This window comes from Salvia hispanica, chromosome 5 (genome assembly GCF_029641045.1).
Source record: "Salvia hispanica isolate PSC_SH4W2 chromosome 5, Shi_PSC_v1, whole genome shotgun sequence".
Lineage (NCBI taxonomy): Eukaryota > Viridiplantae > Streptophyta > Magnoliopsida > Lamiales > Lamiaceae > Salvia > Salvia hispanica.
Window position 1 is genome coordinate 8010570 of NC_142696.1, and position 25492 is coordinate 8036061.

General features: G+C 38.7%; 1 protein-coding gene and 1 non-coding gene across 2 annotated transcripts; both read left to right on the top strand.

The window, feature by feature from the left end:
• Positions 1–15520: 15520 nt before the first annotated feature.
• Positions 15521–15627, top strand: LOC148924306 (small nucleolar RNA R71). Its single transcript, XR_016131890.1, has one exon. It is a non-coding gene; the product is annotated as a small nucleolar RNA R71 (small nucleolar RNA).
• Positions 15628–20412: 4785 nt separating this feature from the next.
• Positions 20413–22609, top strand: ABP1 (endoplasmic reticulum auxin binding protein 1). The gene is made up of 5 exons (XM_048083555.2): positions 20413–20586; positions 20665–20771; positions 21009–21212; positions 21757–21824; positions 22263–22609. The coding sequence occupies exons 1-5, from the start codon at positions 20436–20438 to the stop codon at positions 22369–22371; spliced, it is 639 nt and encodes a 212-aa protein (XP_047939512.2). The 5' UTR covers positions 20413–20435; the 3' UTR covers positions 22372–22609.
• The last annotated feature ends 2883 nt before the right edge of the window (positions 22610–25492 follow it).

Consider the following 25492-nt stretch of genomic DNA (forward strand, 5'->3'; position numbering starts at 1 on the left):
CCGGGCGGTCTGGCCGGAAACCGCGAACCGGTTTGGCCGGTTTTGCTAACTTCTATTCTTTTTTTCTGAAATTGAATTGCTTGCTGCCAAAAATATCATTTCCCCGTCCGATTTCTTATTGGGTTGCTATGAAAGAAATGGGAGAAAAAAGAGATTGAGCGTGAGTTGTGTTGTTGCTCGTCGACGGCGAACAAAAGTATCAATTCGAAACAGATAAAAGAAGAGAGCAAGTGAGGGAGAAAGAGTAGTGAATTTGAAAAGAAAAGGAGAGAGAAGATAGAGTGAATCTAGTTCTATGAAATTGAATGAGGCGAGATAGAGAGAGATAGTCAGATAGAGAAGAGACTGTGAAACTAGTCAGATAGAGAAGAGACTGTGAAACTAAGAGCATCTCCAATAGCGGCTAGCCGGTGGGCTAGCCGATTCGCGTCGCTAGCCGGTCGGCTAGCTGAACTACTGCAACCGGCGAGCGCACGCCGATTCGCTCGCCGATGCGCTGGCCGCCATTGCAGGCTGACGATCGACGAGCGATCAGCCATCGCATTTTTTTATTATTTTTTTTAAAATTTTTTTGAAACACTATATATTCGCGATTTTCACGTCATTTTCATTTGCACCACTTGTTTTAACGAGTTTTCTCTCTATCTAAATTTTTGTACAAGAGCAACATCGAGAGAGGACAACAACAATGAGTCTACTCCGGCGACGAGCGGGTCTCAGACTCCCACGGTACCCGTGGGGGCGGGATGGGGGCAGATAGGCGGGCACTACAACATGTACCCTTGGCAACAGTTGATGGGTTTGATGGCGGGTGGGCAAGCTAGCGGCGGGCAGGCAATGCCGGGGTGGGGAGGTATGCCGCAGATGACTCCGCAGATGATACAACAGATGATGGGATGATGTCGGTATGGCGGGGGGGGGGGGGGGGGGAGGGGGATGTAGCCCGGGATGCAGGGGTCGCCGGGGGAGGGGGGGGGACACGGAGGATCACGGAGGATAGCAGACCGAGGAGGACTATCGGAGGATAGCGGAGAGTCAGTTCCCTGTGTCGGGGACTTATAAGGAATTCACCTACTGGAACTGCTATCTGGTGCTGAAGGACTCCGAGAAGTTCCGGGCGGGGGTCGACGCTGGGTGGCCGAAGAAGCAGAAGCTGAACTATTTCGGCGATTACAGCGGTAGCGGGGCGGTTCCCACGACCTCCCCCCGGATGCTGAGGAGTTTCCATCCATCGTTTGCTCGCCGCACTCGCCCGGTTGGCCAAAGGCGGGCGCAACGGGCAGCGAGGGGATCATCCCCCCTATCGTCCCAGGAGGTCCAGTCGGCAACCCCCCCACCCGCGCTCACCTTCTTCTCGCGTCAAAAAACGCTGGAGCAGATGTACACGGTCTTCCAAGATTGGAAGGCCGCAACTGACCCCATGGAGAAGAGGTTTCTTCACTCGATACTCGAGAGCATGCGGGTCGATTTGGATGCCGCGAGGGCACAGTTGGGGGGCTCAGACGCGGGCTCAGATGCCACAGATGTGGAGTTCCCGGGTGGCGGCGGCAACGGCGACGAGGAATAGAGAGAGGCGGGGCTCGTGTGTGGAAGTCCGGTTTTTTTTATTATGTAATTTTTTTTAATTAATGTAATTTTTTTTAATCAATGTACCTTTTATTATTTAAATGAAATTAATAAATTTTTCCGTATATATCTCGTAAATTTAATTCCGTAATTTGTCATAAATTTAATTTCGTAAATTGAATTATTTTTATTGCGGTTAGCCTATGGCTAGCCTATCTCCAATTCCATGGGAGATTCTCTACAAAGAAAGAGAATGAGGAATTGAAAATTAAAAATGGTTCACCTCTTGCCGCCTGCAACAGAAGTGACCACTCTTCTTCTGCTCCAAAAGTGGAGAGTAACGTGACTCACTTTGTTATACATAGAGTAATTATATACATAATTGTTATTTATATCTAATTTTAATATGTATTATATATATATATATAGGGTTTTAATCTACCAAAAGAAGCCCCTAAGTATAGAAATACAGACCATATATGGTCCGTTAGATCTGGAGATGAATGGCTACGATCTGGATTGGTCAACCATTTCTTTGGGTCATAATAGGAGTGTTCTGTGTCATGAAAGGGTAAAATAGGAATTGCAAATATAATGAACCGCCCTTCCGTTTTTTAAGAATTGATTTATTGGGATAATTACTCCATATGCTATTAAGTTGATTTTTCAGTTCTCGCACCATTCAATTCATTCTCTCTCACCAAAAATTCATCACAAATTCCAGAAACCGTACAATTTCGACTAAATAGAATCCAAATCGACTGGGAATCAAATTCACCAAAACCCTACAAAACTCTAGGCACATTATCAGCGAAGAGGGTCTCGTCTGGGCATCAAAATCGACTTCAAAATGCAACTTGTCAAGCACGATTGTGGAGCGTCTTCTCCAACCATGGTGGACACAAGATCTTCTCGGACCGCGCCTCATGACGGAAAAGGTTTGTAAGTTTTTTTTTACAGTCTGTCCGAAACCCAAATCTGACCCAAAATTCAAATCCTTTGTTCGGTTGTAACCTAGTCTATCAACGAAATACTGTGAAGACGAAGGCACCGCCAAAACCTAAGGACTAGAAAAGTATGTCGAATACATTTTTTGGGTTATTATTTGATGGAATGAAGTTTTTTAATTCTTTTTGTACCGCGCCTCATGACGGAAAAGGTTTGTAAGTTTTTTTTTACAGTCTGTCCGAAACCCAAATCTGACCCAAAATTCAAATCCTTTGTTCGGTTGTAACCTAGTCTATCAACGAAATACTGTGAAGACGAAGGCACCGCCAAAACCTAAGGACTAGAAAAGTATGTCGAATACATTTTTTGGGTTATTATTTGATGGAATGAAGTTTTTTAATTCTTTTTGTACACTTTGATTTTTGTTCGTGGGTTTTTTATTAATCTGATTTTTAAAAGTTCGTCACTAAACACTTGGATTTGGTATCCGGGTTAAACATATATGTATGTATATTATGTACCTCTGTTTTCTGAAGAATGAATGAAGGCAGATGTGATTTACTATTATAATAGGACAAATATGAGATATATTTGATGGAAAAAGGTTATACTATAATGCTTTGTTTGTGTAAATGTTAAATACTAAATTATTGATTCTTCATATACAGCACCACAAAAAAAACCTCTGCAGCTTTTGAAAAATGGATAGGAAATGAAAAAGATGTTACGAATTCTGGAAAAGGTGATTAAACACAAATCATAACTTAATATCTCAACTACACAATTGTTGTTTATTAACGAGTAGGCCGCACTATTAACCTCGTTTTTTTTGCAGCGAATTTGGAGGCAAATACCAAAGGGATGGAACCAGCAACAAGCGTAAACATTGCTGACAAAGGTTGTAAATATGAATTTATTTGTTTGACACTTTGGAATATAATTTTGAACACATAGATTAGTGAGAACATGTCATAGTATGTTGAGCCTTTGGTCTTTTTAACAAGGTTAAAGTTATAAGTATTCACCTTATGTACCAATGTTTTTTGAGAATCGCATTTGTTGCTGTTTCAGATATGAGTTGGAGAATGATAGGTAATATTGAGGACAACGGTGTTTATTTGCTAAGACACCTTGAAGTCTACGTGGGTGAAAGAGAGGGTCAATAGAATTGTGGACTATCGACCAAAAACTATGCGAAGGAGAGCTAAATACAATCGTGTGTTGATGGAGGACATAAATAATCATTGCGCATTATTGAATAAAGATGCGCATCCAAACACTATGCGAAGGAGAGCAAGAAAACAAAGATCAGCGTAGAAAAGATGATAGCAAACTACGGATCTTAATCACTAGTTATGTCATACCTAAAACTAATGAAAAATGTTGTCCATTTCTGTATTGATTACCACTATTTTCATTAAACGATGTTTAGATCTTGTAATTCTCATTTTATGGACCATGTTTTATATATGTCAGCTTGCTGATATTTTTTGGAGTCTCTATGTACCCCAGAATTAGTCATTGAGTAAAACTGTACTCTGAAACACCTTGTAATACTTCCTTCTTGTTTCATGCGTACGAAATACAGTGTGATAATAAATACTCAATACATTGGGTCATAGTAAATTAATATATGAGTCATAGCATTGTATGGTCAACTAGTGTCATAATAAACCAACATTTGAGTCATGACATAACATTAATGAGTACTAGAATGTATTCGACCATTCTGATCGAAATGTTCATTTCAAACAAAGTGAAGCGAAATACTCAATTCTTGTAATGTCATTATCATATCAAAATAAACACAAAAGTATTACAAACGCAGAATAAACAAACAACAACCCAAAACATTGTCAGCCCTTTTGGGTCATAATAAACGAATATTTGAGTCATGGAAACTAAGGGGTCAATTGGGTAATAATAATCCACTATTCGAGTCATGACACAAAACTATTGAATACCAGAATGCCTCATACAATACACGAACTGAGTAATTTCAAAAAACCTGACAATGAACTGAAGTTACTTAAAAAAAAAAAGAATACAAGGTATCAAACTTCAGAATCTCTTCTAGACTACTGTTTTTCTTTCTCTTTGAATTTGTCGCAATTCCTTGACTCGTGGTGACCCCACTCCTGACATTTCTTGCATTGACAAAAACATGTCATAGTTGCCCCATAACAAGGTAATACTTACATTAGTACTAATACTGATAAAGACTCAATAATAAAAATAATAGATAATAACGTTATATCATACTAAGAGCGGATTGAGGTCATACAGAATAATGTCATAATAAAAAGATAAATAAGTTATGGTTGTAACATTAATAAAACAAAAGGATAGATAATTCATGGTTGTAATATTACTAAAGTTACAGTCACAAAATTAAAATCAAAACCTGTATTCTCAAGAATGTCATCGGAGGATAATTGATTATCTACAGGCGAAGTAGATGGCGTTTCGGATCCAATTTCGAAAAATATTGGATCTGGCAACAAGAGTTACAAATGTAACAGATTGATGCAACGACGAAATGTTAAACGAAAATAGGTAGTTTTCGAAATTGTGGAATGCAAACTCAAAGGCTGTGAAGACGAAGATAAATTGAAGATCGTATGAATCTTCATGGAAGATATGAAGGAGAGAAATTATGGATTGTTAACTCACATAACTCACGCTGATGATTAGTTAGTGGAGAGAGGAATATGCAACATTATAGGAATTTCCATAACCAACGACATCATGGATTGACAAAAGTAACCTTTTATGAATATTATTGATTAAATTAATAATATCTGACAAATTAATCCAGCCATTAGATAATCATATCTTAAGATGAGATTAGCTAATCCTATGGACAAGAAACGGTCCGTATTTCTTTATTTAAGGTCATACTTGTTTTGATCAAAATCCTATATATATATATATATATATATATATATATGGTCTTGTTAGGATGAGATTTTTGGGCATAATTGAGAAATGAGATGCAACCTCAACCACTAATTCACAAGATTAACTTAATGTCAACAGCTATCACATTATGTCAACACGGGGGTATAATTGTCTTTTCATTAAATTGTATTTGAAATCATTTTCTAAAACCCTCTCTAAAACTCAACATTAAAATCTTCAAATCTTCAACATTCAAATCTTCAAATCTTCAACATTCAATAAAATAACACTTATAATTCACATATCAATACCAAGAATATCGAATGTCAACAACTCGTATTAAAATGTCAACAACTAAAAACCAAGACTTATAATTCACATATCAATAGCCAGAATATCGAATGTCAACAACTCGTATTAAAATGTCAACAACTAACAAATGTCAACTACGATGTCAACAACAACATTTTACAAATAATTTATGTCAACAACAAATATTTTCATGTCAACGACCTATATTATTTATGTCAACTACGATATCAACAACAACATTTTACAAATACCGAGAATATCGAATGTCAACAACTCGTATTAAAATGTCAACAACTAACAAATACTCCCTCCGTCCACGAATAGGAGACCCGTTTTTCCATTTTAATCCGTCCGCGAATAGGAGTCCCGGTTGACTTTTACCATAAATGGTAATAGGGTCCCACCATCTACTAACTCATTCTACTCACATTTCATTTAAAACTAATATATACAAGTGGGACCCCTATTCCACTAACTTTTTTCCACCCATTTTTCTTAATATTTCTTAAAACCCGTGTCGCCCATGAATGGGACTCCTAATGGCGGACGGAGGGAGTAACACTTACAATTCACATATCAATACCGAGAATATCGAATGTCAACAACTCGTATTAAAATGTCAACAACTAACAAATAACACTTACTATTCACATATCAATATCGAGAATATAGAATGTCAACAACTCGTATTAAAATGTCAACAACTAACAAATAACACTTACTATTCACATATCAATATCGAGAATAAAGAATGTCAACAACTCGTATTAAAATGTCAACAACTAATAAATAACACTTACTATTCACATATCAATATCGAGAATATAGAATGTCAACAACTCGTATTAAAATGTCAACAACTAACAAATAACACTTATAATTCACATATTAATAGCGAGAATATCGAACGTCAACAACTCGTATTAAAATGTCAACAACTAAAAAATAACACTTATAATTCACATATCAATAGCCAGAATATCGATGTCAACGACTAGTATTAAAATGTCAACAACTAACAAATAACACTTACTATTCACATATCAATATCGAGAATATAGAATGTCAACAACTCGTATTAAAATGTCAACAACTAACAAATAACACTAATAATTCACATATTAATAGCGAGAATATCGAACGTCAACAACTCGTATTAAAATGTCAACAACTAAAAAATAACACTTATAATTCACATATCAATAGCCAGAATATCGAATGTCAACAACTAGTATTAAAATGTCAACAACTAACAAATTATATAGGCAATTGACATTATACGTGTGTAGTTGACATAAATTATATATGACACAAATCTTCTTCCAAATATCCAATCGGAAGGCATCAAATCAGCAAATTTGAACTTGAATATCAAAACACATATACAGTCATCGAAAATCCAGAATTTATTGTATATACGAAACTTTCTTCAGTTAAACTCGCTGAAATATCCAATCGGAATGCATTACCACTCAGGAGATAACACAACCCTAAAAACAAAATAGATTCTGGCAGCAGCTCCACAGAGCTTCAATTTCACTCTCACACTTCAAATAGAGCTAGGAGCTTCGGCTTTAATCTAATGGAAGAAATAATTAAGAAACGAACCAGAGACGAAACGAAAACGGAGACGGAGGAGATTGACTCGCCGGAGGTGAAGCGGCTGAGGGAGGATCTGCTGGACGAAATCGACGAGGATTCCGATCTTTGAACTTCCATCCACGACTTGTTCATGAAGAGCTTCGAGGAGGAAATCACTGCATCTCCCGCTTCCGGTCACGGATCCGAAGCGGCTGAGGAAGGAATCGTCGAATCGGCGTCGGATTGCGGCGAATCCGGAGGGGTTGAGGAAGGAATCGTCGAATTGGCATCGAATTCCGGCGAATCGTCGGCCGGATCTAGGCTATCTGCTCGAATTGGCGTCGTAATCCAGCTTCAGCGACACACGCTGCCGGTCCACGGCGGAGCTCGTCACCTCCTCCTTCTTCACCTTCCTCTCCACCACCTCCGAGTAGCGCACCCACTTCTCATCGCCTGATTCCCGATTCCTGCTCTTCAACGACGTATGCACCAGCGCCGCTGATGCACTTTTTATTCGCACTATAAATACCTGCAAGTATACAGAGTAGGTATAGTATAGCAAAAGGTTAGTACCGGGTATCGAACACGGGGAAGATGTACACAAAGTGTCTATCTTCTACTAGAACTCAATTACTATCTGGAGAAACAAGAATTTTTGGAAACTTTTGAAAACAGTAAATATTAAAAACAGTAAACAACTAAATGCAAGCAAATCACGGAGAGAAAAGTATAGAGATAAGGGGAATTCCAGGGATGTGCTTTCACTTTTATGGTTATACAAATTCCAAACTACAATACCCTAGCACAGTTAATACTTTGAAAGGACGAGTCACCTAGCTTATGCTCATGCGATACAAACGTTGATTACTAACATTAGGGTTGTCAATCCTAACACGTAACTCCAAAAAGCTCCTAAGACCCTTGAAAAGTCCTCACTCTCAATTAACAGTGCCGTTTTAAAGGAAGCTAACTGTAGTGTCTACTAAGTGGATCTAACTCGCTAGAACTCTGTCACAGTTATGAAGCAAGTTGTATTGAATCATACATAATTGTGTCACTCAATTATGAAGCATCATGATTAACTTAGGGAAGAAACAAAGTAAAAACAAAACGGATATTAAATAGAAAATGGAATTGTATAACCAAAGTTGCTACTAACACATCCCTAGAATCCTATGAGTTTAGTTACACATGACTGAATAAACTAAAAACATAGATTGAAGGGAAAACAATTTGAACATAAAACTAAAGCAAATAAAACCCGTAGGTTGAATCCTTGTCGTTCTTGATGTTCTTGAAATCCTTCTCCAACTCCTTGCACAATTGAAGTACTCTAGCTTTTGATCTCTATGAATGTTGCAAGTAGTCACTCTCTTTCTCTATGAATGTGTTCTTGTTGTGTGAAAACTCCTTTTTGATGAAGCTTGAGGTCCTATTTATAGGGGAAGATTATTCCTCATCATAGAAGGAAAAGATCTTCAAAGTTTGGTAAATCTTGGAGCAAATCTAGGGCTGGTCGGATTCGCCGCCTTTCTCCGGCGGGCCGCCGCACCTTGGCCGGCGGTCGCCGCGTTGGAGTCCAGAGACTCTGACCCTTCGGTGGCGGACTGCCACATGTCCTCCGGCGGTCGCCGGGCGAGACTCTTCTCCTAGCGTAAATTTCCGAGGCGGGCCGCCACATAGCTCTGACCGCCGGGCGCCGGCGGTCGCCGTACAACTTCGCGGCGGTCGCTGGTCGCCGTCTGACTCCAGATTTCCAGACTATGCGTTTTTACTCCCCTTTTCGGCTCAAATATGCACATTTCTCACAAAACACGTCAAAATACCAAAATGTATAGAATATGCAAATAATGGACATGTAGAGTGATTTTGATAACAAAAACGGACCAAATAATGGCCTTAAAACAGTGCAAAATCTGGGCGTATCAACTCCCCCAAACTTACATTTTTGTTTGTCCTCGAACAAAACACTAAAGACACAAGAATAGACGCACGGAATGCACAAGGACTAGACGTCATAATTGCCTCAAAAAATGAAAGAATAGATTAAGCATGGATTAACACAATCAAATCAAGCAAGGCTTAATAGTGCACTTTCATTACTAACTCGTGGAACACCTTGAATTCAAGCACTCACATGTGGCAAACTTCCAAAGATGGGAAGTGTTCTTTCTCTCACTCTCAAAGTGTATAAAGGTAAAGTGTAAATCACTCAAATCATGCATCATGCAAAGTTTACCATAGGCTTGCTCAAAGTCTAATCCCTCCTCTACTCAATGTGATTAAGCATCAAAAGTCCGAAAGATCTTTCTTTTCGGTTGTAACGTAGGCTCTTTGGTAGGTGAGGAATATTTGGCTAAAAAGTGACTCAAATATAAAAATATCCCAAGTAGAGTTAAGATGACTCCACTTTTCTAAAACTTAAGGCACTTCTAACACTTTATTTTTCTCCTTCAATTTACTTTCAATCCTTTGATTTTATTTTCTTTTCACAACCTTTCACACATTTTTTTTTCTTTTTTTTTTTTTTTTTCTTTTTTTTACACATCCTTTCTTTTTTTTTCCTAAGATCAAGCACATATTTGGAATTTTTCTCAATTTCACAACTTGTACTTTCTTAATATTAAGCACACTACTTTTTATACTTTCCTCCTTATCTCTCCAATTCCTTAACAAAAGAAGATAACAAAAACTATACTAACCCAAGGAATTGTCCCCCCATTTATTTTGGCTTCCAACGAAAAGGCTCAAAGGCTCAAAATTGGCTCCAAAGGAAAAATTTGAGAGGGTCGAAAATTTTGGATATAAAAGTAGCTAAGAAAAGACGGCCTAACATCCTCCTAAATCAACTTAAACACTATGTAAACTTAGGCAGACTAGGAGCAAGTTCTAGAAACATATACATGCATACAGATAAATCACACAAGAAAGAATTTAAGGCTCAAATCTCACAAGGTAAAAGCACGATTCAAGGCGAACAAGCAATTCACTAATTATGCACCTTTTTCACCCAACCATCATATCAAAACGTTAAGCCACACTTAAACATAGATGGAATATAATATCATTGGCAACTCGGTCTAATGTGTCCCTAAGCATGCGTGTTTCTAAGTTCTTCATGTTATGTTCATGACATGGATTCAAGAAAACATTTTTAGAACACTAAAATCTCCTACGGGTTTTTGGAAAATTAAAGCAAAAACAAACTAACAACAAAAAGAAAACCCTAAACTCACGGTCCACCACTTCATCCCCCCAAACTTATTTACAACAAAGTGTAAAATAAGTTTGTAGAGTCGGTAGGGACGTGAGTATACTACTGAAAAAAAAACGTACCCTGAAAAATTTCGCGTAGAGGTTGAGCGGGGCGAAAATTCGAAAAATTTCGAAAAATCGCGCTGGAAAATTATGCCCAGGTGGCGGTCCGCCGCAGCTGTTCGGCGGTCGCCGCACGTCAAAGATGCTTTCCAGCGTTCAGGTGGCGGACCGCCGCAGAGCTTGCGGCGGTCGCCACGGAGAGGTCAGAACCTGCGAAAATTTTTGCAAAGCACAAAATTAAACCAAAACCAAAAATACTTAAAATTAAAGCTAAAATTGTTAAAACAAGGAAATAAATCGTCTCAAAAATATCCAAAAACATGGTACAAATGCTCATTTAAAGTCATCGAGCTTGACTTCTTCAATCTTGAGGAGGTGGAGGGAAACGGGCGCTAAGATCCTCGAAAGCTCCAACGAGGTACGTGATATCACTCCTCATTGTCTCTCGTTCCTCTCTAGCTTCGGCGGCCATCCTTCGGAGCTCTTCATATTGTTGACGCCGATGAACGTCTTCCAAACGTTGTTGCTCCCAAAATTCTTGCTCCGCCGTGCGCCAATCGCCTTGAGCCGTCCACCCTTGGCGGTTGTAGGCATTCTCCGCTTGTTGCTCCGCCCATCGATTGTCCCAAGCGTTGGACATGTTTTGCATATAGGAGAAAATTTCTCCTAATTGGGCGGAGGTGTTGACTTGAAACTCCTCTTCCGGATTTGGCCTCCCGCGGCGGCGGTTCGCTCTTGTCCGGCGGCGATGTCCTTCCACTTCCTCTTCTTCTTCTTCTTCCTCTTCTCGTCGTGGTTGGGATTGCGGTGGTGGCGGTGCTTCACTCCTTTGAGCTTGTGAATGCTCCGCGCCTTCTTCATAGTTATCAATGGCATCAAATGCGGAATCCTCATCGGGCTCAAATTGAGGAATGCGAGAGGGAATGTTCCTCTTTCTAAATTCCCCATTGACGGGGTTAGCCTCGATAGCTCTCCGGTGGGCGGGTGTGTCGAGCTTCTAATTGGCTTGGTTTGCCCAAACATCGACCTTGGTCAATTGCGGGAGTGGAACGGGAAAGTGATCCCCCGCTACTTGCATAAAATACCCTTGACCCCAATGATCGGTCTTCAAAAGCCCCACCGAAAATAGCACCTCATAAGTGATAAACTTTTCTCCACCATCCTCCGTCATACCGGCAAAAGAGACCCCCAAATGTTCGCCAATTGCCGTAATCAATCCCCCACAACAAATGACGCCCCCGTCTTTCTTCGTGATCCTATCCACATAGTAAGTAAAGAGGGTCCCATAATCGATTCCCTTCTTGTTGAGTAGGCACCACATCACGTTGAGCTCCGTTTGGGAGACACTTCCCCCATCGATACGAGCAAACATAAGCTGAGTCGTAGCACGATGGAGGTACCTCAAGACGGGGTTGCGAATTGATGAAGACTTGGCATAGCCCGCTGCATGCTCTTGCTCATTTGTCATCGCCCCCCAAACCTCGGAAAATTCATATTCATTGTCCTCTTCGGGGATGGGGTCGAAGCAATGGAAGATCCCACTAAGCTCTTCCATGGTGAGCGAGTGCCAACGGTTCCCTAGGCGGAAATCGATGCTAAGTGGAAAATTTTGGTGGCGATCCTTAGTAACCTTTAGCGAGCTGAGGAACTCGAGAGTATACTTTCGAAACGATGGCCACTTCCTTTGGAACATGTAGACGAGGCCATTCCCATCACCCACGTCGCACAACTTCCAAAAATCCTCCATGATCCCCAAAGTTTGGAGAGGGAAATCGTGGGGATATCTAGAAGGTGCCGTTTCTCGGGCCGACACTTTCTTCCACATAGCCTTTTGCTCTTCCGTGGAAAGGCTAATGCCAAAGTTCTTTGCATTCTCCGGTTTCCCTTTTGATCCCATTATCCTACAAAAGAAATTACACTCTTAAAAGAGCATCAACAAGTAGGAGATCAAAAGTTCCCCCAAACTTGCATTCAACCAAGTAAAAATCAAGAGATAAGAACTTATATGCAAGCTTGGGTAAAATAGCATCCTAATTTTTAGCATAATAACATTTTAAGCAAAAACAACCAAATTAGGACACAAAAAATCATCCCCCAACGTGAATTCATCCCCCATGCAGAGACGTATCAACCAAATATCCATAAAAACCAACAATCTCTACAAAATCACAAATATTGCAATTCATGGAAGTATAATAGCCTCACAATGCTATGAACATGATTGCTACTTTTAAACTCTAAAAACCAAGAGAGAATCATCATTCACAACTTAATAATCACCAACCAAGCAAATTTTAAACCATAGAATTCAAAAATTCATACACATAATCATCCCCCATCATGAATTAAGAGATTCTACCGAACAATTCACCCAAAATAAAGCACAATCCATGGAAGAAGTAAAGAAAAACCCAGAAATTGAGTTAGGATTCATACCTTTTTGTGGAGAGAATTTGTAGAAGAAGAGCTCTAAACTTTGAGAGAATTGAGAGAATGATAGTGTGGGTGTGTGAATTTGGTGATTTATATAGGTGGGGGTTGTGTGCAAGGAAGGAATTTGAGAAGGAATGTGAAAAGGAATGGAAAACATACCTTTTATGGTGGAAATCCCGTCTCTGGACTGCGTGTGGCGACCGCCGCGTCTCTCGTGGCGGGCCGCCACACGGGCCTTCATAAACAGCAATCCTGGCGGGCCGCCGCGGCCCGTGCAGCGGTTACTCTGGCCCGCCCTAAGCCTGCCCTAGGCCCGATCCTTCCTGCACATGTTAACACACGTGTGGCGACCGCCGTGCTTTAAGTGCGGCGACCGCCACCAATTTTTTTTTTTTTTTTTTTAACAGAACATAAAAAAAAACGAGAAAATAAAAAAAAAATAAAAGAAAATTGGGTTGCCTCCCAATAAGCGCTATTGTTAAAGTCGTTAGCTCGACTTGAAGTGGCCCACTAGTTGGGCGGATCAATAACTCGAGTGTTGAAAATTGGCATAGGGAGCAATTTGGTCCCTAGCTTCTTCCACCACTTGTACTTCCCCTCTTTCGTTTTGATGACGTATATCTCGGGGTCCTCTTTGGGTGTTTTCTTTCTCTTCTGTTTCTTCTTCTGTGGAGCAGATGTAGAAGAATTAGCATCACCCTTTTTAGAAGAGTGTCTTACCTCTTTGACAATGTAGATAGTGGAGGTAGAAGGATCCTCCGCTTCAAAGGGATCTTTGGACTTGGTCAAGTCGGTAGCCATGACTGCTCTGCACTGTTGTTCCATTTTTGCCCGCTTTGCCTCCTCAAACTTTAGCATCTCGCTCTCGATCTTATAGGTGGATTGACCATGATTATCACTGATTGTGATCTCGCCACGACCTACATCAATCAAAGCTTTGCAAGTGGCAAGAAAATCTCTCCCTAAGATTAGAGGGACGTTCTTGTCTACTTTCATGTCAAGCACAATAAAGTCGGCAGGAAAAATAAAATCATCAACTTTAACTAAGACATCCTCAATCATACCTACAGTCTTGATGGACGAGTTATCGGCCAACCTGAGTGTTACATCTGAAGATTTGAGTGGCCCGATATTGAGCTTTTCGTAGTACTTCAGTGGCATGAGATTGATGGACGATCCTAAGTCGCACAGTGCTTTGTCAACCTTCCCTTCTCCAATTCGGCACCTAATGATGAACTGGCCCGGATCTCTTTGCTTCACTGCCCTTTCCTTTTGGATGATCTCGCTGCAATGATGCGGTAGCTTAAGGTCGGCTTTAGTCGGCTTTTTTTTTCTCATTACCGCCTCCCTTAGTAGCTTCGCATACTTTGGTATCTCCTGCAACGATTCAACAAGTGGAATGTTAGTATGTACTTTGCAAAACATGTTAAGGAATTGCTTGAACTGCTCTTCAAGCTTGAACTTCCTCTTTGGCTGAAAAGGGAGTACAATCCCGTTGTGCGGCACAAGCTCCTGCTTAGTGGACGATTCTGCCTTCTCAGTGGCGGGCCGCTGCGGGGTTTGCGGCGGTCCGCCGGCGACTGGGCAGTCCTGCGTGGTTGACTCTGCCGTCTCAGTGGCGGGCCGCTGCGGGGTGTTCGGCGGTCCGCCGGCGACTGGGCAGTCCCCAGATTTCTGCTTTGCCACCCACTTCTTGTTAATATCATCCACTCTTGCTGCTGCCTTTGCTCTATCCTCATCTAACTTCTTCTGAATTTGCTCCATTTGAGTGGTAATATTGGTTACAGCTGCCGAGATTGTGTTCATTCCTTGCTCAAGGTTGTTTATCCTTGCTTCGACCACTCCGATCTTGGTGTCATTAATCTTCCTATCTCGCGTAATTACCTCCAAAATCTTCGTGATTCCTTGTTCATACTTGTCTTCCTTCTTCATCGGCTCAACCACTCCTCCTTTGCTAACATTAAATCCTGCAGGGGGTTGCAAGTAATTATTGTTAGAATAAGAAAGATTTGGGTGCGGACGGTTCCCATTATAATTATTGAAATTACCGCCCCCCTGATTAGGGCGATAATTGTTATTGTAGTTTCTGGGACCGCCTCCTTGCACGTAGTTGATTTCTTCCACAGTTGATATGGCAGTTTCGGGTGCCTTGACCACCACTATGGAAGTTGCCGGAATTGGATCTTCCTTCCTCGAGATGTCCATTTGATCAATCCTGACTCTAAGTTCTGCTAACTCCTTAGCAAAAGAACTTTCTTCGGCCTCTTCTATGGCTGCTACTCTTCTCGTGGCATGCCTTTCCTTCGACCACCCCCGACTGTTGGTGGCGAACTCCTCGATCACCGCCATGGCATCCTCTCCTGTCTTTCTTAGAAATCCTCCATTTGCCCCTGAATCAAGCATAGCACATATTTTTTCATTAAATCCATTATAGAGGATTCCTACCTGATGGTCTATGGAAAAACCATGGTTTGGGCACTTTCGAAGAAGAGCTTTGAAACGAGCAAATGCCTCATAGAGGGGCTCGTCATGGCCTTGTGTGAACTGAAAGATCTCACTTTTGAGCTTCAAAATAGTGCCTGGCGGGTAGTATTTGTCGAGGAAGGTAGCTACGATGTCCTTCCATGTGGAGACCTTTTCTGGTGGCATACACTCAAACCACTCCTTAGCAGAATCAATCAATGAGAATGGAAAAAGTCTTACCCGTATGGCATCGTCGTCGACACCATTTAATTTCAGAGTGTTTGCGATTTCCACGAATTTGGAGAGATGGCGGTTAGCATCTTCAGTCGCCCTACCTGCAAAAGGAGTTTGCTCGACCCTTTGGATAAGGGGCATGCGTAACTCAAAATTATTAGCATCAATACGAGGGCCGTTAGGAAAAGTGATCATATTCCCATGATTGAACATGTTCATCACAGGTAATGTTTCTCTGTTCTTCTTTTCCATGGCTTCTCGGGCTGCTCTCTCCGCATCTCTCTCATCCATCAGCAACTTCACCATCTCCTGCAGCTTCTCAATATCTGTTCGGTCACCCATCTCATCCATCAGCAACTTCACCATCTCCTGCAGCTTCTCAATATCTGTTCGGTCACCCATTGTTCCTGATCCTTTTTCACTTCTTATTATTCTACGAGTTCTTTCAAGTTCTAAATCAAGCGGCTCTAAGATGTACTTCCCAGAACGCGTTCGCATACAAAACCTGCAAGACTCGAAAACAAAAAAAAACAAAAAAAAAAAAATTAAAACAAAAAGCAATAAAAATCCAAAGTAGTAAAATTATCGTTTGAAGATATCACTTCAAAGTGAATTGTCTTTCCCGGCAACGGCGCCAAAAACTTGATGCACTTTTTATTTGCACTATAAATACCTGCAAGTATACAGAGTAGGTATAGTATAGCAAAAGGTTAGTACCGGGTATCGAACACGGGGAAGATGTACACAAAGTGTCTATCTTCTACTAGAACTCAATTACTATCTGGAGAAACAAGAATTTTTGGAAACTTTTGAAAACAGTAAATATTAAAAACAGTAAACAACTAAATGCAAGCAAATCACGGAGAGAAAAGTATAGAGATAAGGGGAATTCCAGGGATGTGCTTTCACTTTTATGGTTATACAAATTCCAAACTACAATACCCTAGCACAGTTAATACTTTGAAAGGACGAGTCACCTAGCTTATGCTCATGCGATACAAACGTTGATTACTAACATTAGGGTTGTCAATCCTAACACGTAACTCCAAAAAGCTCCTAAGACCCTTGAAAAGTCCTCACTCTCAATTAACAGTGCCGTTTTAAAAGAAGCTAACTGTAGTGTCTACTAAGTGGATCTAACTCGCTAGAACTCTGTCACAGTTATGAAGCAAGTTGTATTGAATCATACATAATTGTGTCACTCAATTATGAAGCATCATGATTAACTTAGGGAAGAAACAAAGTAAAAACAAAACGGATATTAAATAGAAAATGGAATTGTATAACCAAAGTTGCTACTAACACATCCCTAGAATCCTATGAGTTTAGTTACACATGACTGAATAAACTAAAAACATAGATTGAAGGGAAAACAATTTGAACATAAAACTAAAGCAAATAAAACCCGTAGGTTGAATCCTTGTCGTTCTTGATGTTCTTGAAATCCTTCTCCAACTCCTTGCACAATTGAAGTACTCTAGCTTTTGATCTCTATGAATGTTGCAAGTAGTCACTCTCTTTCTCTATGAATGTGTTCTTGTTGTGTGAAAACTCCTTTTTGATGAAGCTTGAGGTCCTATTTATAGGGGAAGATTATTCCTCATCATAGAAGGAAAAGATCTTCAAAGTTTGGTAAATCTTGGAGCAAATCTAGGGCTGGTCGGATTCGCCGCCTTTCTCCGGCGGGCCGCCGCACCTTGGCCGGCGGTCGCCGCGTTGGAGTCCAGAGACTCTGACCCTTCGGTGGCGGACTGCCACATGTCCTCCGGCGGTCGCCGGGCGAGACTCTTCTCCTAGCGTAAATTTCCGAGGCGGGCCGCCACATAGCTCTGACCGCCGGGCGCCGGCGGTCGCCGTACAACTTCGCGGCGGTCGCTGGTCGCCGTCTGACTCCAGATTTCCAGACTATGCGTTTTTACTCCCCTTTTCGGCTCAAATATGCACATTTCTCACAAAACACGTCAAAATACCAAAATGTATAGAATATGCAAATAATGGACATGTAGAGTGATTTTGATAACAAAAACGGACCAAATAATGGCCTTAAAACAGTGCAAAATCCGGGCGTATCAGCCGCCCGCTCCTCTCCGTAGGCGTATGTTAGCGACGACGGAGATAAATAGTCCACCTTGCCGATCGAGATCGTCAATTTAGCTTAATTTGTCATATAATCAGTTTTAATTTTGGATCTAGATGATTTTTGGAATCACCCAAATTCAGAGAGATATCTCGCGCAGATCACCAAACACAAAATGAAGAACACTAATTAAAATATGAATTACCATTCTGCCCTTTCATAATAAATTAATTTAAAAATATTTTTTGTGTGGCAAAATCTGGACCACTCATTTAATAAAAATGAGTGGCTGATATTGCATCTCATTTCTCAATTACTCTAAAAAATCTCAATTGATCATGGACCTATATATATATATATATATATAATAAAATATAATTTAAACAGTGATAGGGTTCGACTAGTGGTTCAACCGGTCGAATCAATTGAACCGTGAACCAATAGCCTTGCCGGTTCACTCACCGATCCGGTTTTTAAAACATTGCCCGCTATCCATTTTGCCACTCCTAATGTCACCCGTCCCACGACGCATAACATGCGTCACACATCACATGTCTCACATCGTTGCAAGTAAATGTGGAATTTGATACTTACGTCATCTAATTGTCGGTTTTCGGTTCCTTTAAACGACGTTTACCGGACAGAATTTATAGTGTCGTAACAAAATATACAAATCTTTATTTGTCAAAAAATTTATTGTGCGACATTTACTACTACTACTACTGCAGTCTATAACTTAAAAGTTGATAGACGTATTGTACGGAAGGGATCACCTAATACACTTTATAATACATATCCTAATACACGACTTAAAAATAGACAAGTAGATATCTATTTTAGGAAAAGATCTCTCTTTTAGGAAAAGAAAACCTACTCCCATTATAATATCTCTTCTCCTACAATTTTTCTCACTTTTTTTCTCTCAATATTTTTAATCTAAATTATTATTTTAACTTTTAAATTTTTTTTACCGATACAGTCATTTTTTTACAATTTTTATTTATTTATTACTAAGATTTTTATTTATTCCAAAAGATTTATTTTACACAATTACATAGCTATACTAGGAGGAGTGATCAATTGCTAACTAATTAGCAATCTCAAACTAAGATTAAATTTTAGCCATTAGATTAGAAGATCTAGTGGTTGAAATAATGCCACAGATTATATTTTTAATTAAGAAAATTAATAAATAAAATTAGAAGGTATTAATTCAATTCCCTCTCATTATAATCATCTTAAAACTTTAAATTTACGTAACTCTCTCGATTTAAATTAATTTTTCGCAAAAAATATATCAAACTAAAGATAATTTTATAAGGATTCCAACGAGATCTCAATTGCATATGTTCCGACGACGTTCGGATGATGAAATTTGATATTTTTTATTTTAGCTTTCGTAAATGTTGATAACCATGTAAAAATCTCAATAAAACTATGTAAAAATCTCAATAAATATGTGTTGATATTTTCTTATACTAGTGTTGATATTCTTATGTCATATTGTTGATATTTGTAATACACTATGTTGATATAAAAAAAATTCATGAAAATTATCATACGATAACATAATGACGATATTACCCTTTTGTTGATATTTTGTCTATTATTTATTGAGATTTGTAAGATTTAATCTCACCCACTCATATTAAAATTTAAAGGTGGAGATTTGGTCTTGATTTTGAATTAGGGTGCTATAAGCATTAGAATATGACCCCTATACTAGAATACAAATTTTTGATTTATTAGGATTGTACTCCTATTGCATTTGATTGTTCTAAAATATAAAATGGTATGTAAATTTCTATGGATTGTTTTAAAGTTTTTTTCTTATTCTCTTTTAATATTATCAAACAAATTTTGTAAGCAGTGACTATTATCTCAATATAAAAAAGGATATAATCTTTAATATGATTCCAACATAAAAAATACAGAAATAGCATTACAATTCATGACTTATTGGAGAATTGAAATTTTGCAAAAATTGTTTTTCACTAGAAAGTTTGGAGAACTAAAATTTTACAAATATTGTTTTTCAGTAGAAAGTTCACGGTATTTTGAGTTGTTTTGAGTATATAAAATCTAAATAATAATACAGTTATGTTTTTAGCACAGAAGAATACTCATGCTATCGAAAATTCCCGTTTTCCACAATTTTTTTTTTTGGAAAGGCTACATTTTTTATAAAAAAAGTTAACACAATTATTTAGATTAAAAATAACAAAGAAATTAAGATATACTCCCTCTGTCCCATTAGAAATGCAACGTTTTCTTTTTTGGGTTGTTCCACTAAAAATGAAACGTTTCCTAAAATGGAAACATCAGTCTCTCTACTTTTCTCTCTCTCTTATTTTACTCTCTCTTCATTAACTCACAAAACAACACTGCATAGAATCTTGTGCTGGAAACTAAATGTTTCCTATTTATTGGGACGGAGGGAGTAGAAAGTAGAGAAGAGAGGATGAATTCTCCATAAAGATAAGCTCCACTTATCTATTTTTAAGTGGTGTATTAGGATTTGAAGTGAGTACTTAAAGAAAATAATTTATATATTTAAGAGGCGAGATGAAGTGAGTACTATTAAACAATAATTATAATTTCCATGTTTCCTTTAAAATTAAGATCGTGGAGCATAATAAATTTGCAAATTGAAGCCGAAGAATCTCGAAAGATGATGGCTTTTCTTTGGATTCCTTTCTTCATCGCACTTCACTTCTCTAGCACTGTCGAAGCTTCTTCCTGTGCAGTCAATGGTAAGCGCTTCATTTCGTCACACAGATTGCGTGCATCAACTTAATCAATAACTTATAAATGACATCGTTGAATTGCAGGATTTCCGATAGTCCGAAATATAAGTGAAATTCCTCAGGATAACTATGGTAGGCATGGTTTATCTCACATCACCGTTGCCGGTTCTGCATTGCACGGTTTTAAGGAGGTAATTATAGCTCAATTAATTCGTTTTTACGCTTTTGTGCTTTCTCAATTTTGAATTCTATTGAGTAATTATGGTCTTAGTGCTTTGATTGAACTAGGGTTTTTCTAATTCCCAGCTTATTTGAGTTTTATAGTATGATCGCAGTGCTTTGTTTGAATGAGGATTCTTCAGTTTCTAGTTATTTAAAATTTTCACATTTGAAATAGGTGTGCTTTGTTTGAATGATGCCTTTGGCAGATTGAGGTTTGGCTTCAGACATTTGCTCCGGGTGCTCGTACACCGATTCATCGGCATTCATGTGAGGAAATCTTTGTTGTTCTGAAAGGGAGTGGCACATTCTATCTTGCCTCAAATTCACACAAAAATTATCCGGGCAGTCCTCAGGAATTTCCGATTTTCAAGAATAGTACATTTTTTGTCCCTGTCAATGATGCTCATCAGGTATATTGGCTTGTTTGGTTTTCTATTGTCTTGAATATCGCCCTCGTAGATTTAGGTGATGGTTACACATGTTATGCTAAAGCAGCAGTGTGTGTTTTTGGAGTTGTGCATACTATTGTTGTTGGTCTCTGGACAAGGTTTTGCATAGTGGATTTTGTAATTTAACTCGAATTATAGTGGGGGAATATCGAAGAATCGAAGATGTGGGCAATCCTCGATAAAAATATCAGTGTTGGTTTGATTAGCTAGTCAGGGGCGATGAGTTGATGCTGAGAAGATAAATATTTATGAAACCTAATGTGGCTTGGCATCTGATTGGACTAGGAATCTTTCTTTCATGTACAAGATTATTTAACTTGCGATAAAAATATGCATTTGGGGTCTTGACTTTACTGGATGTTGTTCTGTTGCTTTCTCCTTTCCACTGAAAAATTGATTAAAATTTCAATGGCTCTTCAATATCTGACTTTAGTAATGCTGATTGGCCCTTGCCCACTTTGAACAAAATTCCTTCTCGTTTTCTCCCGACTGTGATTATATGCAGGTGTGGAACACGGATGAACACGAGGATTTGCAAGTTCTGGTTGTTATATCTAGACCGCCGGTTAAAGTGTAAGTTACAATGTACCGTGTCTCATTGCCAATAGATAGGACTCACCACTTAGATTTTTGGACTTCTAGAACTCCATCAGTCCATCACGTATGTTCAATTGTCGTTCATACTGTTACTTTATAAAGATATACTTCAAGCATCGGAGTATTAATCTCTGGTTACACTATCATCAAGAAATAATCCATCTTGATCTATTGGGCAGAGCCCTTTTAAAGGTAACTGCCTGTTTCTAAAGTTAGGCATCTGCACAGAAGTGATCTTTCCCCGACTCTTGTTGGGCCTCTATGTGCTCGTTGAGATATTTCTTACGAGGCAATATCAGACAAGCTGTGGGATCCCTTGATGCTCATAATACTCTTATAATGTGGTTATGATGAGATGTTAATCTGCTGCGCCTTGTAGTTTGTGTTTTGACGGTTTATAAATTTTGATTTTAGGTTCATATACGATGATTGGAATATGCCGCACACAGCTACGAGGTTAAAGTTCCCCTACTACTGGGATGAAGCTTGTTATCAAACATCTTCAACGAAAGATGAGCTTTGATCTTCGGTTGTGAGATTTTATTTCTTGAAAGTCTTGAAGTTTTGCCAATTCGAAGCTCCGCATACTGTATATTTCGGTCTTCTGTTGTATCACACGCTGAGTACAGATAGATACTTGCATATGCTTATAGAGCTTACAGTTACTACTGTTACATTCCAATTCTTGTTGATGTTGTTTTGTTTCAAGATATTTAGACAGTTTAATGCAAAAATAAAATTCTTGTACAGGAAATGGGAAACTCGGTCGTAGTTTCTCTGTTACTACAAACTTTCTATATTGACATCACTAATGCACGTCGTGTGTGTAGCATTGAGATAAAAACATCAAATACTTATATGGAAGAAGAGTAAGAGCCAAAAGTGTGGTCCTGAACATATGACGATTTTATGATTCTAGTCCCCGATATTATATTTCAAAATGGGCTGAAATTAGTTGAAAATGGTTCGACCCATTTAAGCATTAGATTATATTTTTTAATTTTTTCAAAAATAAAAATAAAGTAAATACTTTCTCCATCCGTGAATAGGAGTCTCGTTTTTCCATTTTAGTCCGTCTGCGAATAAGAGTCTCGGTTCACTTTTACCATAAATGGTAATATGGTATCACATTCTCCAACTCATTTCACTCACATTTAATTTAAAACATATATATATGCGAGATCCATAGTCCAGTAACTTTTTTCCATCCACCTTTTTTTTTATCTTTTACATTTCTTGAAACCCGTGCCACTAAGAAGTGCCACTAAGAAATGAGACTCTGGCGGAGCGGACGGAGGGAGTAAGATTCATCTATCTATCTCTTCCAAAAAGGCGTTTCTCACAAAATTCCCTAATTCATCTTCTTCCTTCTTCCTCTTTCAGCGACGCAACGAAGAACTATAGGTATTGCAGTGACTCAAGTTCGTCAGGTATGGAGCGTTTGACCTACAACAGAGGGTCCGACGAGAGTGGTGGGTGACGTGACCTCCGATTTCGGTACAAGTCTTGCAACTGCAAGAAACTTGCTTTACTTCGAAATGTCAAAAGTCATGGCAAACCTTAAAGGGGGAAAATCTACATTGTTTGTGAGTGAAAAGAGTGCACTTTTTCAAGTGGTGCGAACCAATCGATCCAATTGAAGAAGCGACGGTGTGGCTTCATCGACGACGCTGGCCGAGACGGAAGGGGATACTTTAGGCTTGATTGTGGCATCGATTGATGAGAATAATCAGGCCATACATAAATTAAGTAGTGTTGTGATGTATGAATTTTGTTTCTTTGTTATCGCAATGCTTGTTTGTATGTTGAAATGCAAGTAATGTATGGATAATGGCATGGACTGGAATCGATGGGAATGCTTTCTTTGAAATGTATGGATTTTGGCAAGAATAAGAACAATTGGAATGCTGTCGTTGAAATGGTGAACAGTGGGAATCAATGGTGAACGATGGAATCGAAGTGTTCTTGAAATAAGAACTTGGTTTTTATCTGAATTTGAAATGCTTTCTTTGAAACGGTGAAAAATGGGAATGCAGTGATTTACAAAAAAATGAACCTATTACTGCATAAATACTTTACAAATCTGCTCCAATTGATCGATCTCAATTTGGAGTCGATGATTGACCTTTTCTTTCTCCTCTCGAACTTCTGTCTTCATTATTGTTGTGGAATGCAATTTGGTTTCCAATTGTTTACTAGAACGTCGGTCGACATAGCCCGATTTTCTAAATTTTTCCATTATCTTCTTAACGTCTGCTTTTGAAAGATTGTTGGAGTTATATATTTCCTAAGGGAACAATTGAAATGGTTGTGATTGTTTTGTTTCATTGCCAATTGGTTTGTGTTATAAATAGTTGTGAAATGAAGACAACAACCATCCATACACAAACATTGCATACCATACTAATCTATCCAGAATGAATTGTAAACCCAAAAATCGGAGAAAACACACACCCCGGAAATCAAAAAGAATAAACTCCACATGTTCGCCAACACACAATCAGGATACACACAACACAATTTGGAAACACTAAATAATCTAGAAGACCCCCAATCAAAATATTCCTACACATGCTTGCGACCACAACGAACAACAAATCTACATGTTTCCCCAAAAAGTGAAACCCTAATCAATATAAAATCGAGGAGACATACAATAATCTAGACAACCCTAATCAATATAAAATCGAGACAACCCTAATCAACAAATCTACATGTTCCCCCAACACGTAATGTCTAAGATCAAAATCGTAAATAGATATATGTTTAGGATCACTTACTCTATATAAAATTAGATAAAATACGTTCTTCCTTGAGAGAAGGCAAACAAAAAAGTTTTGAATTTGATAAAAAAACTGTATAAAAAAGGATATTGACACTAATATCATGTAACTTTAAAAAAGTTGGATTTTTCCCACGAACTTTGAAATAGACAAATAATATCACGAACTTTACCCCGAGTTTGTTATTTTCCACCTAAGAAAAAATTCCAACAAATAATATCATGATACGGATTTTTTTTTTAATTTCTCGATAACAACTTCGAGATTTTCAAGATTTGAGAATAATTTTTCTAGAAGCACACCATCCAAATTTGTTCTTCAATCTATTAATATAGCAAGAATTTTTTCTTTAGTGAGAAATAACAAACTCGGGGTAAAGTTCATGATATTATTTGCCAATTTTAAAGTTCGTGGAAAAATTCAACTTTTTGAAAGTTTCATGATAATAGATGTCAATATCCCTATAAAAAAAGATCTACAAAAGAGTACTCCATTTATAGTTGAAGCTCCGAATCCAAATGACAAGTGCAAAGAGAATGTGTTGTACCCGGCCGAGTGGTTAACTAGATCATACACCACTCGTCCAGGTGATGCTCTCATACTCGCCAGGATGTTACCCAGCCAGGAATAGCTCACCCGGTCCACGTGATGATTCTTCTCGAGGAGGATGGTGGGAAGATGGTGAAAAATTAAATAGAAGAATATCAACAATGCCAATGCTATTTTTGTAAAGCTAGTATGTTGTTTTTTTTGGGATATTGACATCTAATATCACGAAACTTTCAAAAAGTTGAGTTTTTTCCACGAACTTTAAAATTAGCAAATAATATCATGAACTTTATCCCGGGTTTGTTTTTTTCC